At 37.1% G+C, this 18358-nt stretch overlaps 1 protein-coding gene across 1 annotated transcript; it reads right to left on the reverse strand.

The window, feature by feature from the left end:
* Nucleotides 1–4068: 4068 nt before the first annotated feature.
* Nucleotides 4069–18109, reverse strand: LOC110827704 (SIN3-HDAC complex-associated factor). Its single transcript, XM_022059598.2, has 6 exons — nt 17974–18109; nt 9210–9316; nt 8072–8225; nt 6610–6802; nt 5514–5718; nt 4069–4592 (listed from the first exon to the last, which is right to left on the reverse strand). The coding sequence occupies exons 2-6, from the start codon at nt 9281–9283 to the stop codon at nt 4190–4192; spliced, it is 1029 nt and encodes a 342-aa protein (XP_021915290.1). The 5' UTR covers nt 9284–9316; nt 17974–18109; the 3' UTR covers nt 4069–4189.
* Between the last annotated feature and the right edge of the window lie 249 nt (nt 18110–18358).

Raw genomic sequence — 18358 nt, forward strand, 5'->3', positions numbered from 1 at the left:
ACTAAGATAAAAAGTTACAATTTAGAATTGCACCTTGCCATATAACAAACCCAAATACAGACAGTATGAGGGTGGTTAAGATACATTAACAAAATGTGCTAATAAATACTATGTGGAGCATATTTTTAAATTTATCACATAAAATCCGCAAAAAGTAATAGTTTACAACAGCAAATAAAATGCTTGCATACACTATTATAATACTCTGAAAACTGGAAATCAGTATTACATTTACCTCATTCCAAATCAACACAATACTAACATCTTATTCCTTATCAATAGTGTGTTACAAATCATCAATCTTAAATGTATTAGATTCTATTGAAAGGTGCTCACTCCAGTGGAAGCTAGTCTATACTGGATGTGTAAAATAACTGAAATTCAAACAGATAACTTCAAATTCATTTCTTTTATCAGGACTTGTACAGAAAATGAACTGGCTGACTTCATGCACCCTTTCCATCAAATAGCAACTGAATGTGTTATGAACTAATATGAAAGTAGCAATGAATCATACACATAATATTCAAGAACAGAAACCATATTTCCTATTGGTGTAAGCATTCTAGAGCAAGAAACATGACCCTTGTATGCACATATTAGTTTTAATTTAAATGAAAAACTACCTAAAAAAATTTGACTTGATGCTGATCCAATTAGCACACAGAAATTAGATTATTAGCTTATGTCCAGTTTTATCACACAACTTTGACAAAGAATTTTATATAAAATATAATGCACAAAATTTGCAATGAGCTTTAAGAAATATTTATTCCAGTGTAAAATAATTTCAAATTTAATTACAAAACTTCACATATGACTTGGGACACTTTTTACTAAGGTGACTTTAGATGTAAATAATACAATGTATCAGCATCAAGGAATATATCGGATGACAGAAAAACAAGTAAGGAGAGACAACACTAACATTTTGTGAAGTTCCCACACTTACATATTGAACTGAAACTTGGGTTACAAAGATAGTGAAATTCAAACAGCAAGATTCTAAATCTAAGAAACATCAAGAGAAATGCCAAATTGGACAAATTTATATGGAAAATACCAAATATTTATTCAGCATGTGGAAGACTAGACAACTACAGGCATGAAGCTAACCACTCACCCCCATCTAGTGCTAAGATAAAGAATGAGTAGGAGCTATACCCCCCCCCCCCCCCCCAAGCACCTACATGGTGTAAGACAAGTTTACATCAAACTGATTTTACTACTTGACACCTCCCATGCTTCTTGCACAGTTCACAACATTTTGGCCATTTCATGTCAATCTCTTTCCTCATCTTTTCCCATTACTGTGGTCACCGTAACACTGGTTTTCAGGACCTGAACCGGTGGACAAAATTTAGACAGCATAAAATTGTACCACACATCTAACATCCTTGTGTCAGGATTTTCTGCATTCACCTCTCTTTAGTTTTATGGATTCAGTGTTCATTAATTCTCAGTACATTTCTTCTTACAGTTTGGCCATCCCAAAGGCATGTCTGTTTTTCAAAAAAACACCATCAGTTCTCAGGGTAAAGTTGCCAAAGTATACGTAGGTGGTGACATTTTCCAATGTAATCCTCATACGTATCAATTATCACAAGTTATCCAGATAACATATTTTCATTTAACTTATATTTTTCCACTACATATTTTTCAAATTCTAGCGGGTACCTATTGCTGCCATTGGTCATTCACCATGCCTTTATCTTACTCTCATTTGGACTTCTTAGTATGTAAAATGCCAGATGAAACCAATCACTGCTGTCTACTGCAGTCACAACCAAGATTGTAAACTTGTTACATCCATGACAAATCCGTTGTAAACAATGTGAAAGAAACAAAGAAAATTCTTTTCTATACCATCATGCTGTTATAAGCAAGTCCCATGAAGTACAAGAATGTTGGAGACTTCACTTTGAAACCCATTTTGGATGAGTGAAAAGTTTTCTCTTTATGTGTTGTTAAGATCAAGTTTCACTGTAATCACATTGTATACTTAATTTTTTGCCATGTTCATCAGCCCATGAGATATCTGAAGAATTACTTTTGTAAAGTAGCAAACAAGGTCTCAAATTTGACTTTTGTGTCAGTACCTTACTAGTGCATCTGAAAACTTACTCAAAACAAATGTTATCAATCTTTTGGCCATTAACTCAACACTGCACAGCATGTTGATAAGGCCTTAACATCATATTCTCTGCAGACAAGTGATGAAAAATGCATTAATTTCAGTGGGTTATTTTACATTTGAAAGGGACAGGGCCCCTATGAATTGACTATGTTCTACATAAAGAAGAGAAGGTATAATTAACATTACATAACTAGAGCCCCACAGTATACACATGCAAGAGGTGATATCCTGAGTGTGTGAGCAAGGGAATATAGAGAAAGCCGTGACACAATTATTATGAGTATGGAAGAAACTATTCAAGCCAGGACTCACCAATCCTGAGTAAGACATATGGAAACTATTGTAAACATATTTTATGCAATGTATCTCACACACCAGTATAGCCGATTCATCCTCCAATATTAGATCGAGAAAGTAAATAGTTCAACTGAAATGAAACGAAACCAAAATTGATTTATTTATAATGTTTATATTATTTCCAAATTAGAGAGCTATTCCTGATGATCAACTGTAGAACTTCTTAAGATCCCAAATAATTAATTTGGAAAAACATTCTCACTTTTATTACATGGTATGGCTTACCAGCGTACTCTGTGTTTGTATTTCAGTGTTCACACATCCCTACTTATTTTATGTTCCTAAAGCTAAACTGGGGCAAGCACATCCTGCAAATAATAATATATGAGATCACAATACACAAAAATGGGTTTTGGAAAAGTTGCAAAATAAATCCTTTGTTGTTATGGCAGTAGCAGTTTTGTAACCAACTTAAGTTACTGATAGTTAATACACTTGATTTCATCAGTCTCTTAATGTACTGTATTAAAATTGTCACACCAGCATAATAAATACTTAACGAAAACTACACTTTCACTCTGCTGCTAGAATGGGAGATTACAATAACACAAGGGATGTAACAATAATACTTCTTTCACTACAAAATCAGGAATCTTCGGACACCACACCTTGAGATTTGACACACACTTTCATATGAATTTCCTTCAACTACCAAAACACGGATGACTGTCTCATCCACACATGGGACGCAAGGGGTAGAAACACATAATACAGTAATGCTAAGTAGTTTCTTGCAGGTAAGTGTTGTTCTTGAGACTAGATATTGATCCTCTTATAAAAATCCATACCATTCTGAGTATTTGATAAGTAATGAGAAAAAATATCTTGCTGCCAAGTAGGCTTCAGCAGCCTTGGTCATGTTAAAATCCCCTCTTGGTAACTGTTCTGCAACTCTTACCAAGTTGCAATATATTGCAAATCCAATTCAATGTGCTGCAGAACATGTAAGTTGGTAGGATTCTAGCATGTTTTTGTAAAAGCCTACACGACTCTGCCATGCAAACGATCTATATTTTGATTGCATGAGAGAATACCAACTATTTATAAATATGCAGTATCTTAAATATTCTACAGTATACCTATTGTAACTTTCCATTTGATTTAGAGTCTAGAATTTCAATCATAAACATACAAGCAAAAGAAACAATTCTCCACAGAAAACCAATGTATTATATTCCTGTTCGTAATGTAACAGTGCATACAAATTAACCAATACATTGGCCAGCTCTGATGAACAATTCCTTCCTTGTGTTGAATCCATTAATGCATTCGTTCATTTCCACCCAATTAGGAACTTAATATATATAAGTATTATTTTTTAATTTATAATTTTATGTCAAAAATCCCACTTGCATTACTAAAATACCTTGTAAGCACAGTGGTGTTATGGCAGTACAATACTGAAGACACAATTCATTTGTGATCACCTCTCTCTCCATAAGAGGAAGGTTTTTGTCTGATATGCTGCACAGTCAAGGGAGGGGTCTGTTATTGCTTCTTCAATTGTTTTCATTCTACATAAGGAAGAAACAAGTCATGGAAAATTCCCATGTATCATGAAATAAAGACAGGCAAAAGAAAAACATGCCTTTATTTTGGACCCAACACTGATTGATTGGCATCTGGAACAGTTCTTATGATTACAAAATCATTAATAAGGTAATAAATTAAGAAGATTCTACATGCAAATTTTCGTTAATTAGGTTTTTCTCCAACTTCTTGTTGGCACCGATTTGCTGCATGCATTGCAAACTCTGCCAGAGGATTGGATACTGTAGCAGGTTCTTCTCGCCCTGCACTCCTGCCTGTAGCATTGGACCTTTGATGACTACCCTCAGCTACACCCTGATTTGAAGACTCATCATAACCAGAGTCTGAGGATGAATCACTGTATGTTTTAGCTAGTTTGCTATCTTTAATACCACTGCTGCTATCCTCTGGAGTATTGTCACCATTACTATGGCCCATACCAGCAACTGCAAGTGCTGTCTTTTCTTGCTGATTAGTCTTGCATCCATGACAAGGCTTCAGAAATCGAGGATCTATTACTATAGCACCATAAGGTCCTTTGAAGATCGTGCCGCAACAAACTTTTTCCCTAAAATAAACAATTTTATAAAATTAAATTAATAATTTACACATTTTAGCAACAATTTGAAAATATGACAACTGTCATTTCTTCTTGAAAGACTACCAACTCACAACACAGACATATAATATTTCACAAAATAAAAAAGCTTTTCAGTTTAAAAAGAAACAAGTGACATTCTATATGTCTAATACTTAACAACTTTTATACAAAATTAAATATTGCTGGACTTTCAGAGCATTTTTAAACACATAAACACTATTTTTGACAAAGTAAAATACAGAAACATCATAAAGACAATTTTATTAGAATAAATAATGTCACTTTCTTATTTTTCAACCTCTGAACTTTGATGGTACATTCTTTACACAGTACAGAATATCATAAAAAGATGTAAACACATTCAATGAATGAAATAAAGACATTTTAATAAACTACATAATTACATACATCGGCATTGGCATTTAATGAATTAGCAAATCTAGTGTAGGTGCTCAAAATGACGAACATTAGCTTCATAGCGCAACTGACAGCAATGAGCAACTCGCTGACAATCGAGCACCAAAGTTGCTGCTATGAACACATTTTTTTGGGACACACACTATTAAGGTTGAAATCTAGAATACTTGCATTTTAAGAAATGAGTGTAAGTTACCCCTGATAATGACCTTATAAAAAGATGAAACATGTGCATGTGGTAAATGTAATTTCTCTCCATGTAAAATTTTGACAGTAACATCTGTATCACACAACTTTTCACCTTTCTTAATGTACAAGCTTTTCAACTGTTCCAAAGTTGTCTTCATTCAACAATTACAATTCACAATTATCATTACCTTATTCTATTAATTTGTACGTTGTAGAGTTGAAACAGAATTCTTTCTGGTTCAAGAAAAATTATGATTAGCATGTTTTTATATATATATATACCTTTTCCAGAAGGACATATCTAGGAAACTACTAATGGCTGGTGGTGAAAGTCGCCGTTTGCCGCCCTTCTCAGACCGATGTGGGGATACTGATTTATTGCGTTGTTTAACTGAACATACGGCAGTTGCATCATCACTAGGTGTGGGACTGGAAGCCAGACTGGACGGTATGCACATTGCACTCATATCAGACATGAAGTCTTCACCTAGAACATTAACATTAAAGTCTAATCACTGCAAACTGCGAAAGTAGTTAAACATTTACAACTTCAAGATGGCAGTAACATTAATTAGTTATGACATCCACTTTCCTTCAAATGCTTGTATGGAGAGGATAGTAAGAAACAAATTGTAAATTCAGAGATACGTTTCAGCATATAATTTACCATATTACAGATTAACACCAACAAAATGTACAAGTGAGCATCAGTATCTTAAGCCTTTTGCAGAACCAGATTTTAAGTACACCATATACAACTGTCCATGTGAAACAACATTCCTTACTTACATCAATGCCCACTTATGAAAGACCGGCCTTCAGTTTTATCGATTATCACATTGTAACACAATTTAAAAATAACTGTCAACATTTAAACTCGAACAGGCTGTCGAACAGCATTAGCAGTATTCTGGGAATAAATATATTTTCTCTCAAAATTGTGGCTTCTATTATATTCTTCCTTAAATGTTTACCCTGAAGTCCTGCCCGTTACACCATTCTGGAGGGTAATCTCCCCCCCAAAAAAGAACAATTTTGGTATCAACTATTTTTATCACCTTTAGTTAATCTGTTTCAATCATCAACAATAATTAGTTTTAAATATACAGAAAAATAATCATCAAAACTCAAACCCAATATACTTTTTTCAGGGTCATGGCCTTTGTTCCTGTAATCTTCTCACTGAAGCAAACAACTCTGGCCTGGTTTTACTGTTCTATCATGCTTAAGATTCCATGCTAAACAATCCACCCATACCAGAATGCAACCCAGGACAATTAAATACATGGCTCCTGTCCAATTCACAAACTGCACTAAAAGAATAATGAAGGCAGAATATCAATAAATGTACACTTTATTTTAAAATTAGGGATCATACCTGTGATGTCATCACTCAGAGCTCCTGGACTCTCTTCACGACCTAATCGATCATTCTTCATATATATGTGCTTCTTTTTCATGAATTTCTCAACCTTTTGTATACTGTCAGGTTTTAGTTTCAACTTCTTTTTGTTCTTGGACTTGAATTTAGTTAGAGATTTGGTCCCTGGACCAGCACGTGCATCTACAACCTGGAAGATAGCAATGGGAGAATAGAATGCTTGCAAATCAAGGTTACTTTAGACACAAAAATGATGTCATCAACAATGTCACCTTATATTTGTTTATACTCGGCATTGTTGTGTTCCACAACAATGTCGAGTAAACAAATAACGCTTCACAAGAGCATTGTTGTGAGATATTGTTGTGTTCCACAACAATATTTGTTTATACTCGGCATTGTGGTGTTCCACAACAATGCCGAGTAAACAAATAACGCTTCATGAGAGCATTGTTGTGTTCCACAACAATGCTGAGTAAACAAATAACGCTTAGTACCAAGCCAGTTGCATGATCACTGCTCCCCCCAAAGGGGTGGTTGGTCAAGTGTTTTAACCCCCATTCGGGGGGGTGTTTAGTTTAGTGTCTTACTCAAGATTTTAAAAAGCAACCAACCTCCCTGAAGGGGGGGGGGGTTAGTCAAGTGTTTCAACCCTCCCCTCGGGTGGGGTTTTTTTTAGTGTCTTACTCAAGATTTTAAAATGCACCCCCCCCCCACCACACAAAGGGGGGGGGGGGTTGCATTTTAAGCACTTGACCAACAGCATAAAACATTTCCCTTCTAACATTAGCCAATTCCCAAATCATGTGACAGGCCACATAAAGCTGTGAGATCCATATGAAGTCCACACGCTACAGAATGCCAACCTGATGTAGGCATAACATGTAACCACTTGAAAGTCACTGTTTCCTGTTGGGTGTAGTACCCAACCAAACAGGAAGGGTTAATTTTATAAGTGATAAAATTGGTTCTTTCTAAAACATCATAATACAAGATTTTGATCACCATGGCTATAGAGGACTAGAGTTCTTCAAAAAAAGAATGTATCTTGAAGTACCCAAATGAAGAGAGTTTTAACAACTAGATGCTGAGTAAGTATGCCATTCTCTCCATGAAGTAGAATCAAACTTGGGTTATCTCTGCACTGTAGTTCAGAAATGTAGACTTTTAAATGAAGACAATATGAGAGGTACATATTTGCACAATTTAGGAACACTACAGTGAGGCTTTCCTCACTTTGGTCCCCAAGTTTACTGAATCCATGTGAAACCTTAATGTGGATTTTACTGCATCTAGCATCTCATCAAATTGCATCATAAAATACCAGCTTTAATGTATGGGAAGCATAAACATTTACCTCCATGCATGCTTAGATCGCCAAATGCAGTCTACAATAAACATTCTATTCAGGAGAATGAGGATGAAAGACAAAGAGGCTAAAACAGAACAGGATACCTACATGGCGCCAATTACGTTCACTGCCTGCAGGCAGCTTCTTCCACCTCTTTACCAACAACACACATGCATTACATATTTCTCCAGAGCGACGCTCATGGAGCTGAAAACAGTTCATGAAGTCATCTTCATATTTCTTGCTATCTGTAAACCTTGAGCTGTAAACAATAAAATAACTTTTCCATTACTATATTCATTAACAGATGTTTGTAATGAAAGAAAAACATATTACAAGGGTTTTACCAAAAGTTGATAGTAAATATTACAAAATAAAAATTTACACAATATATTTCACATGTCACTGTGACATTAACCAACTGTGACTCCCTCATAGCAAAATCCGCAGGTTCAAAACCAAAGCACGCTGCCGGCCATAATCCTGAGCCAACTCCATCCATTTGCCATTCTCAAAGCCCACCTCCCTAAGATCCATCTTGATGTTACCCTCTTGTCTCCTTCTTGGTCATTTTCCAGGATTCCCTACCAAAATTCTGTATGCACCCCTTTCCTCCCCCCATGCATACTACATGTCCAGCCCAATGGAGCCTCCTACATTTCACTATCCTCACTATGCTAGGTGACCCATACAATTCATGCAGCTCCTTGTTATGCAATATTCTAAACTAACCACTTATTTCATCCCGCCTACATCCAAATATCTTCCTAAGCACCTTGTTTTCAAATGCCTGTAATCTATGTTCTTCCTTCAAGGTAAGAGACCATGTTTTACAACCATACAAAATAAAAGGCAAAATTATTGTTTTACACATCCTGATCTTCAGTGTTTTGGATAGTAAACGAGATGATAAGTTTTTGAATTGAATAAAAACAAGCATTCCCAGAATGTACACCACCTTATTAGCAAACTTTAGTGAACAGCATCAAGCACAGTGGTTTATGAATTCACATTCTTGTGACATTCTGTAAGTTCTTCAACTCTTAAAAAAGAAGATACAGCACGGATTAATCTGTACAACATGCATATTCTGAATGTCTCCTTTGTGTTATTAATTCGTGTTATTGATTAGTTACTTTAAACAAGATTGCAAGCATTTCAGCAAAGCAGATCATGGAATGTTTTCACAACCCGCGTGGCGGAATCCGAAAACAATTCCTTGAACCGAAACTCAAGATATACTTACCTACTAGACTTCGCCCTGCATATGCAACAGCCCGTCGACGAACGGTACACTTTTGGCTTATGAAAGCTGAACATCTCAATAGCTCTTATCTTGCTTCGGTCTATCACCTACAAATAAACAAAAAATAACTAACGTATCACAACTGACATTCCGCACTACAGCTGAATATGACATTCCAAGTTTGTCTTCACGTAACAACTGTGAGCACATATTACACGGACAAGCATAAACATGACCCAACATTCTGCGTATAAGGTCTTACGCAGACCCTGAACAGAGTTGACGAGGGTTCTCTGGGCCTTTGTTGATAGTGGACGCATACGCAGAGACATCTTGCCATTGATGCCATACCTCACCAGCAGCGGAATCATTGACCCTCACCACCTCGATAGGCCTATGGTGAACAATCTAAACGGCCTTGAGAACATGGCAAGGAACTCAACAAAGGCGCCTTAAAACCGGCAACACAGCAAATGATCACCCAACCCTAATGGGCATGCGGGGGAGGAACGCCCAATCCATGCGCAGAGACGCAGCTTCCAACTCCTGGAAATGCACGTACGCGACACGATTTCAACGCACGTCTGCCGGCGACGTAATACGGTTACAGACCCTTCTTCACCAGACGCACCCACCTTGCTATTAGTACTCCTCCACTACGTCGGGGCTTTCCAGCACATATCCAATCAATCGTTTCAGTGATTGAGGGCATTTCAAAAGCGGCACGCCACCGGCAAGACATATCCAACATTGAGAAATCGCCATTACTTGTTCGGTTAAATACAAATTGACAGAAATAAGACAGACTTTATTCAGTTGCAGATATTCTGCAATTCTTTCTTTTTGCTGATATTGCAGCTTTACTTTCGCAATTGTGGTTACACCGTGCCATTACTGAAGAGGGTCTACAAATAGAATGACAGCTGCAATGCACAACTTATAAGGAAAACTTGAAAACACAGGACCCAATGTCACAGCCGAGTGGTTAGTAACCCCACTTCCTATTCTATGGAGGTTCCCGATTTAACTCTCGGCCTATTTTACGTGGTTTACCTCTGCATCTCCAAGCAAATTCCGCGATAGTTCCTTTTGAGAGCTCCCTGCCATACAATTCCCAATTCCATTCAAGTCGATGATTTTCGCTTTCATGGGCTAACCATCCCTAAAAAAACTTACGTAACAACAAAAAATGAAGTCATGGAAGTCATTAATAAACGTTTACAGATTCATATTTATGTCATTCGGTGGACAACAGGTTGGACTCGGATCGAGACACCGCAAGGCCTTCATAGCGTACCACAGTAAAACTCTAACACAATGGCTTGTAAAGGATTCCGACACCCCCCTCACCCGATCATAGTTGGGTCTGGGGACCGCGAGAGCCACCGGACAGTCAATGAGGTCGGTACGTTTTTGTCGCAATAAAACTAACAGCAATGACGGTATCAAATGTCTATCCTTACCACGGGGCGAAATTACGTCTCTGTGGCAGCGAACGGTCCCATTGTCCATCCCCCAGATTATCCACGAATATGGTGCAACGGCGGAATGACAATGACAGGGAAAACAGAAGAACTCGGAGAAAAAAGCTATAGCACGAGACAGTATCACACAACAGTGGACGGCAGTTGTACAGAAGCAAGCAGCACCAGCGTATACGCAAGACCAGTGTGATCTCCATTCGCACCCATTCTAAGTTGCTCCAACGCTCGTCTGAATCCTACACCTAATACGCTAGGCGGCAATGTATCGATCCAATTACTCAACGTCGTGTCTTTCACTAACCAAATGACCATTTTAACATGGTCGACATTTGCAGGAAACACTAAATTGCACAGCTGAGAGACAAGTGGTTCTACTAATGCCACCTACGGGGGACTTCAACATTCGAATTCGTAGTGGCCGGCAAAGTATGCTTATTTAATTAAACCCGAAAGAACCTGAAGCTAAACAAATAACAGGTTCACAAAACACCTACACTTCCTATTTAACTATTTATGTGGTCACTTCGACAATGCAGCAGTAATAAGAGAATAACTAATAACACAGTACAATAATACAGTGGAAACGGATGGAACGAAAATGATCGCTGCGGAGACGGTGTGTAATTTGGAAGGAGGTTGTAACCAGGAACAATGCACTTTGCCGATAGTGCATTTATGGGTTTACTTTTATTCTCCAAATAAATATCAAAATGTCTTTAAACAGCACGAACTGATCTTTGTATGTATAAAGCGAAGCTTTCACAGCGTGACATTAAAATTTCGGGCAATCAGCCCTGAGGATGAGGACAGATATGGTCCTCAAAACGTCGGCAAGTTTTAATCATCTGACACGGCTGATAGCCAGAGAAGATTTTATTATTGGTCTTCGTAATGTTTTCTTTGGCGTATGGACTGAATATTTAAACAGCGCTTCGGCTTCACAGTTAAGGCTATTATCAAAAGACCGAAGTCTCAAGACCTGTTGAATTAACTGTCTTTGGAGACTGACAAGTTATGAGAACAATTTAAAATTTTCTGCAATCTAAGCGATTACCAACATGAGTCGGTCTTCCTCGCCGCGACTTACGAGACTGTGAGCGAGATGGCACGTGTGACAGACAGACAGACAGCCAGCCGGCCGGCTGAAAAATGCAACGAGCAAGCTTCACTTTCAGTGAAACAGCGAACTAAGCAGAACTCCACTCTCGATTGCGAAAGAGTTACGAGGTAAGAAAACCAACACAGTTAAATTATCAATACAAGATATAATAAAAGGCCAAAATATATTCTGGGTCACAATAAAACAATAAAGGAACCAATCGAATGCATATTTGCTTACGACGTTTACACTTCACGATTCCATGCAAACTGGACGAATTTAATGATTTTAGAATGAACTGGCATCCAGCCCGTTTCTACTTAGAAGACAGTTACTCAATCACGCCTGTTTCCTGGCCATAACAGATTACTACCAATGTTACAATCGCATGCGGATTACACTGTTGTTCTGCTTATACAGACAACGTAATCGGCAGGATTGAATGAGGGCAAATAACTCTCTCCACTACCCTTGCCCTCAATTCTGCCCGGCACTAAGGCGAACGACGCCCATGCTACAAGTGATACCTTGCTTTCCTCAAAGTTTCAAGAACAGCTCCCTTGTAGCAAAGACCCTGTGATTTTTTGTCACGATGAGCTACACAAGACCCTACTAAAGTTAAGCGAAAGAAATCCTATTCCACAGCAGAGATCCACATAGATACCCATTACTATACAGTAAATACTGGATACGTTTTAAAAATACTGTCATTGCTACATCGTGATTCACGGCCACTGCTGAGGGAAGAATTGTCCTTTATTTCAAAGACTGTTCTGTTGCCCAAGTGCCGAGGCGCACTCCAAACATGAGATCCTCACACACACTGACTTTTAAACAACAATACGTTCTCATTAAAAGTACTTCGTTCTCTGAAATTAGGAATGGAGGATATCACATGAGGATCACCTCGCCTAGCATTAATAGCGTAGCTAATGCGGGATGGGCTGGATATGTAGCGTGGATGGGGAAACGAGAAATGTGTACTGGAAACTGTGATGAAAGGGTCCGCTTGGACAGCAGTAATTTGACAAATCACGATGGTAAGGGAACTGCGTTGAAATATGAACAGAGTCCATTACGATGAACAGTTGCTAATAAGGATAATTACTGTCAAATACTGACGACATATACAAGACTTGTCTGATATGAAGTTAACTATTCATTAAACAGATTGACATTAAACTATGCGGGCAGCACAAAACATCGGCGGACCGCGGTCTGAGAACGAGATACAATAAACAATTATTTGTACGGTATACCGTGTCAAATCGGAAGATATGCCTGTGCCCAACCACCAAGTCACGAAGGCATGTAGAGGAAACAAACACATGTAAACCTCCAGGTCATTTCACTCAATCGGAAGTGAGTGGTCAGCCTCATGCACTGGCCGTTTTACTGTCGGGAACCGAACACCGGTCCTCTAGCCAGTCGATATCCCGGCTTACCCTTACCAGTAACAATTATTAAAAAAATATTCTTGCAGAACTGCTATCCTCGAGATATGACATGCCTACCATCTTCATAGTAATCGAATATGCCGAGTGGGATACAGTACCCTGTTACACAAAAGCTGTCAATAGGAAATGTATATGAATGTCCAGACAGATCATGACCTGTAGCGCTGGAAGGTATCATCCAAAGCATGACAGTATAACCGATCGATGCAGACATCCTCCCAATGTTGCCACCTCTCACTTACGGATAAAAACGCATATTAAAAATGCTTTATTAATGCAACACGCGCCCCGAATTCTCAAGTAAAATGTGTCGTAAGTTTCGATGTACAACACCGAAATCCATGACAGCGACAAGGAAATATTGTCTGGCATTCACAATGAAATCTAATCGATCTCCCAGCGGCCCTATGCATGGTAACAAATCCGCCCGCAACCCTGCGAATGATCAATGAATGTCCCACTCCAAAGACACCCTGCCCCTGTTACCCTACAGCCGCGAAGCCCCGTGTGGCGTCACTGGTATAGACAAAAGATGCTACGAGGTGCGATCCCAAAGCAGTGCATGCGGAAGAAAAAATGACAATAAGGCTGGTACTGTACTTCGGAATTATTCAATCAATGCCTCGTATTCATAAATATCAGGGGACAGAAAAAAAAGACATAATGCTGCAAGGTCAAGGGGCTGTCTCACGTTTTCATATTTTTGCTGTTTTGATCACCCATGTATAAAGACAAGCCCTCTATAAGCTTCCCTTCAAATAGTATAAATTAAAAGCACAAGAAAAAATGTCAGTGACCATCTGATGCCAGCATCTCATGAAATGATCAGAACCTGACAGTGGCATTTAAAGCATAGAATTCTGCATCACGTAATTTATACGAACCTCAATGCCACAATATTTCATGTATATAATTATATTAAGTCAACTCTCCATGTAAAGCAGGCCCCTTGTCACCAAGGCATGTTCATCCTCAGGCTGTATATGGAGATTACTCTAGGTTGGGAGGGTAGCTGCAGACAAAAAGTTGTTCACCAGACTGGGAATTGGGTGGAGAGAAATAATTCCTCACCTTAGAAAACAGCATGTTACAAAATGTTACAGGGCCTCAAACTTAGCAAGCTTTTATGAATATTGGTATGAACCATCGGGTTTCATAAAATGATAGGAACTGCTTGAATACCTGAGACACTATCTCCTCCTCAAGAATGACCATGACAGTAACCACTGGATGGAAAGCTGGGTGACTTCCAAGAAAACAAGATTTGATTTGATTTGATTTGCTTTCCCACATCTTAAGAGCTCATTCATTGTAATGTAATGAGAAGAAACTTGTCCATTTGTTCACATCAGAGCAGACAATCAAAGCTGCCACTGATTAAATTAACTGTTTAGACCAAAAGGTTAAGGCACATGGGCACATGGATTACCAAAATCATGTAACAATGGATGTGTGTATTAAATCATGACATTGAACTTAGAATAAATATTTGTGATAGCTGCTTAAAGATGTTATCAAAAGGGGTACAAGCAAAAATGCATCTTGACCTAGTACAAACCTAAAGGATAACTTTTTGCAAGATCTTTCTCTTCAGATTTCAAACAATTCCTTATTGTCCACTGGTGACTCTCCACTAAAAACAAAAGAATTAAATGAGTCTAAATACTGCAAACACAAACTACAGAAATTGAAGAAATCTTTCAGAAAAAATTACAATCTACAGCTACATAAGAGGTTAATGAAACTGACATCAATGAAAGAGACTCAAAAACTGTAACCCATTTAAGAAAGCTAGTATACAACATTCCAGATAGGATGAGAGGCAATGTGAACAGTTTGTAAAGGAATGTGCTGTTACAGTCTCACAACCTTGTCCCTCATTCTTGTTCTTTCAGTTCTTACAGTTATATATGCTGCTTGAGTTGTGTATGTACAAATGACTTGGGGTGGGTGCTCATTTACTGTAACAGTGGATTAGCCCACAACTTCACCAATTACTCATGAAGAAAACACTCTTTCATTTGTTGTGTGATTTGTAGCAGTTATTTTTGTCAAGTCACAAATACCAACTAAGAGCTTGTGCTAAGAGCAACTGTCTATACATTTACAGGGTGTAGTATAAAGACAGCATTAAATTAACATAAATAAAGTAGGTAAGTCAAGTGCAAAAAATAAGGTGTCATAAATTACATCCACACTTAACAAAAAATGATCACATAATTATAGTGGGAGGACCAGGTAACAGCCTAGATTGGGACCTGAAGTCTGAAAATGATATGGACAGCATTGCCAAGAATAGCACTCATACCAATGTTGGTTTTGTTGCCCTTGTCAAGTGTCACAACAGGCCTCATACAAGCAAGTAAGTGAGAAGTGCAAATACAAGAATTCGGCCTGAGGTTTGGAATGCAAACAAATCACATACTGGATTAATCGATGTATCATCCTTCAATAGAAATTACCATAACTGACATAGATTGCACCTTAATTCAAAGGGTAAGGAGAAACTTGTGCAAATCAATGCCTATGAGATTAGCTGCAAATCAGGTACTGGTAAGAATACCTAATCACTCATGTAACTACTGCGACTTTTTTAGGTTTAAGCTCAATTTTATCACTAAATACCTGAAAAATGCTCACAACAATACAAACAAGCCATTCCAAATTCAGAATATAATTAAGATACCAATTCTGTGGTACACCATCAGAACATTTAGAGGACTTTCAAACAAAACTGATAAATTATCTGTATCCATTAATAATATATACACATCCCAGATTCTGTGTTTAACTAGACACTACATGAAAATGCCAGAGATCTTGTAGGTCTTTACTGAAAATTATAATTTAGGAGCTAGTTACTGCAGACAAAAGGAGGAGTGGGTATTTCTGTCAAAAAGAATCTAAAAATTAATCAGTTAAACATACTGCACCACTGCAAAGAATAAAGCATAACATTCTGTGTTGTGCAACTGGAACCTAAACACTTCAAAATATGTCTTCCTTATATACAGAGCTTCCATAGGTGATTTCGAACATATAGTTGTAATAAAAACTGAACCGATCTTCAATTATCATAATTATAGAAAATAAATCAGAATTATAAATGTAGCCACTATTAAAAATTCATACATCTAAGTAATGAAAACTAAGAATCAGAATTAAACAGCCATGATGCACATTCAAAATTCAACACATTCTTAAACATAATTTTAAAACATTCTGAAGCAAGTTAACCCAGCAAAAGAGTGAAAATGACATCTGAAAATAATGAGTGGATTACTAAAGGCATCAAAACATCCTGCAAGCATAAATGGGATCTTTACCTAAACTGTCAATTTTGTCAGAAACAACTAATGATAATCTACTACAGTAGATATTGCAGAATACATCATTAAAGAGGAAACATGCATTATAATAAACATATCCTTGAGTCAAATAATAAATGAAAGCAGTCTGTAACACAGTGAAAAAGGAAATAGAAAATTTCTGCAGAATAAGTAAAACCATTGACAAAGATAAATAATATTGCAATAAAAAATCTTTAATTCTTAAGCATATAATTTCAGTGCTTTTAAACAATTACAGAAAAAATGAATGACAGAAGATACAACAAAGTACCTTACTCAAGCAATCCCTAAAACCTTCCCAAACATAAAACTTATACTCACAACAGCAAATTAAATTAAAAGAGTAAATTCTCTCAAATCAAAACATGCATGTGGTTATGCTCAAATATCAACAACTGAACTCAAAAGCTGTGCAGGCTGCATTAGTGCTATTAAGTTATCTTTGCAATCAATCAATCAATGTCAGTACAAGTTTTCCCACAACTACTTAAATATTCAAAAGTTAAGTGTTTTTAAAAAAAGTACACAATAGTGCAGACGTAACTACAGATCAATTTCACTATTAACAAATTTCTCAGAAATATTTGAGAAAGTTGTGGGATAATGGGAGCAAGTAACTTTTTAAACTCATTTGCAATGCAACTGAACAATTTGGATTTAGGAAAAGCCTCTCAATTTTAAATTTTGGAGATGTGATCTTTACAAGTGCTCTTAATAATAAAATACATGTTAGTGGAATATCGTGTGTTCTTTCTAAAGCAACTGATTGTGTAAATAATTAATTATTACTGGAATCACAATTTCAAAAACGAAATGAATCCAACTGATCAAAATGCATTGTTGAATTCTTGATCAAGCATCACTATCTATCTTTACCAGGGCAAATATTTCCATAAAATCCTGTTATTAAAAACCATAAATGGTAGCGAACTTGCAGTTATTACAAGTCAAAGGCACATATTCGTATGCACAATACTACTACAAAATATATTTTGCCGTTACTAGACCAGGTGGGTGAGGAAATTACACTACGTCTGGCAAGAAACCATGGACTTAAAAAACGCCTTACAAACTTCTGCCAATAATTAATGAAAAAATAATACAATTCAATTGCTTCGTAAAAGCTAAATGTTCAATCTGATAAAACAATTACATTTCCTTTGACCCCTTTATGAGATTCACGTTTTGTACAATGGAGAACCGTTTGGACGCCGCTTACATTTTGTAAGACCAAAGAAATATAACATTAATTTAAGATGACAATTAGCACAAAACACAACATCGACATAGACGATCCGCATTTCAATGTATTTCTAATGCCCTATAATGTTATTACTTAAAAATTACATTTTTTAAATCAGGTTGTCAGCTTACCTTACCACCACAGATGACGGATATATTCAAGAGTTTAACTGCGCAAATCTGCTGCGCAGGCTTCACGAACTGAACCACAATAACGATCAAAAAACAAACTATTGTAAAGAATTATAAATTACGGTCCACATAAATAGGTGTAATGGATGAAATAAATTAAGTTCTCAACAATTGAACAATAGCTAAATTAAGATCCTCTTATTATAATAATATAATTCCTAAATAGTTTGAATATCCATTTCCTGCTCCCCACCAAAGATTATTCGAAAATGAAGACGTCCAATGCACATGACTTACCGGACACACATGATGTTTGTTTGGGGTTGTCGGAATAGCAATGAAGACATCGTTCATCCAGTTTACTTATTTCACTATCACTATGTTA

This window comes from Zootermopsis nevadensis, unplaced genomic scaffold (assembly GCF_977971745.1).
Source record: "Zootermopsis nevadensis isolate Lab colony 2312 unplaced genomic scaffold, Znev_1.0 Znev_ptg000020l, whole genome shotgun sequence".
Lineage (NCBI taxonomy): Eukaryota > Metazoa > Arthropoda > Insecta > Blattodea > Termopsidae > Zootermopsis > Zootermopsis nevadensis.

Excerpts from the sequence above, each read along its gene's own strand:
- LOC110827704 (XM_022059598.2), bottom strand. The coding sequence starts at position 9,283 with ATGTTCAGCTTTCATAAGCCAAAAGTGTACCGTTCGTCGACGGGCTGT. Across the intron at positions 5,719-6,609 it reads TCTGAGTGATGACATCACAG|GTGAAGACTTCATGTCTGAT; the intron begins GTATGATCCCTA and ends TTAATGTTCTAG. Across the intron at positions 4,593-5,513 it reads GATATGTCCTTCTGGAAAAG|GGAAAAAGTTTGTTGCGGCA; the intron begins GTATATATATAT and ends TGTTTATTTTAG.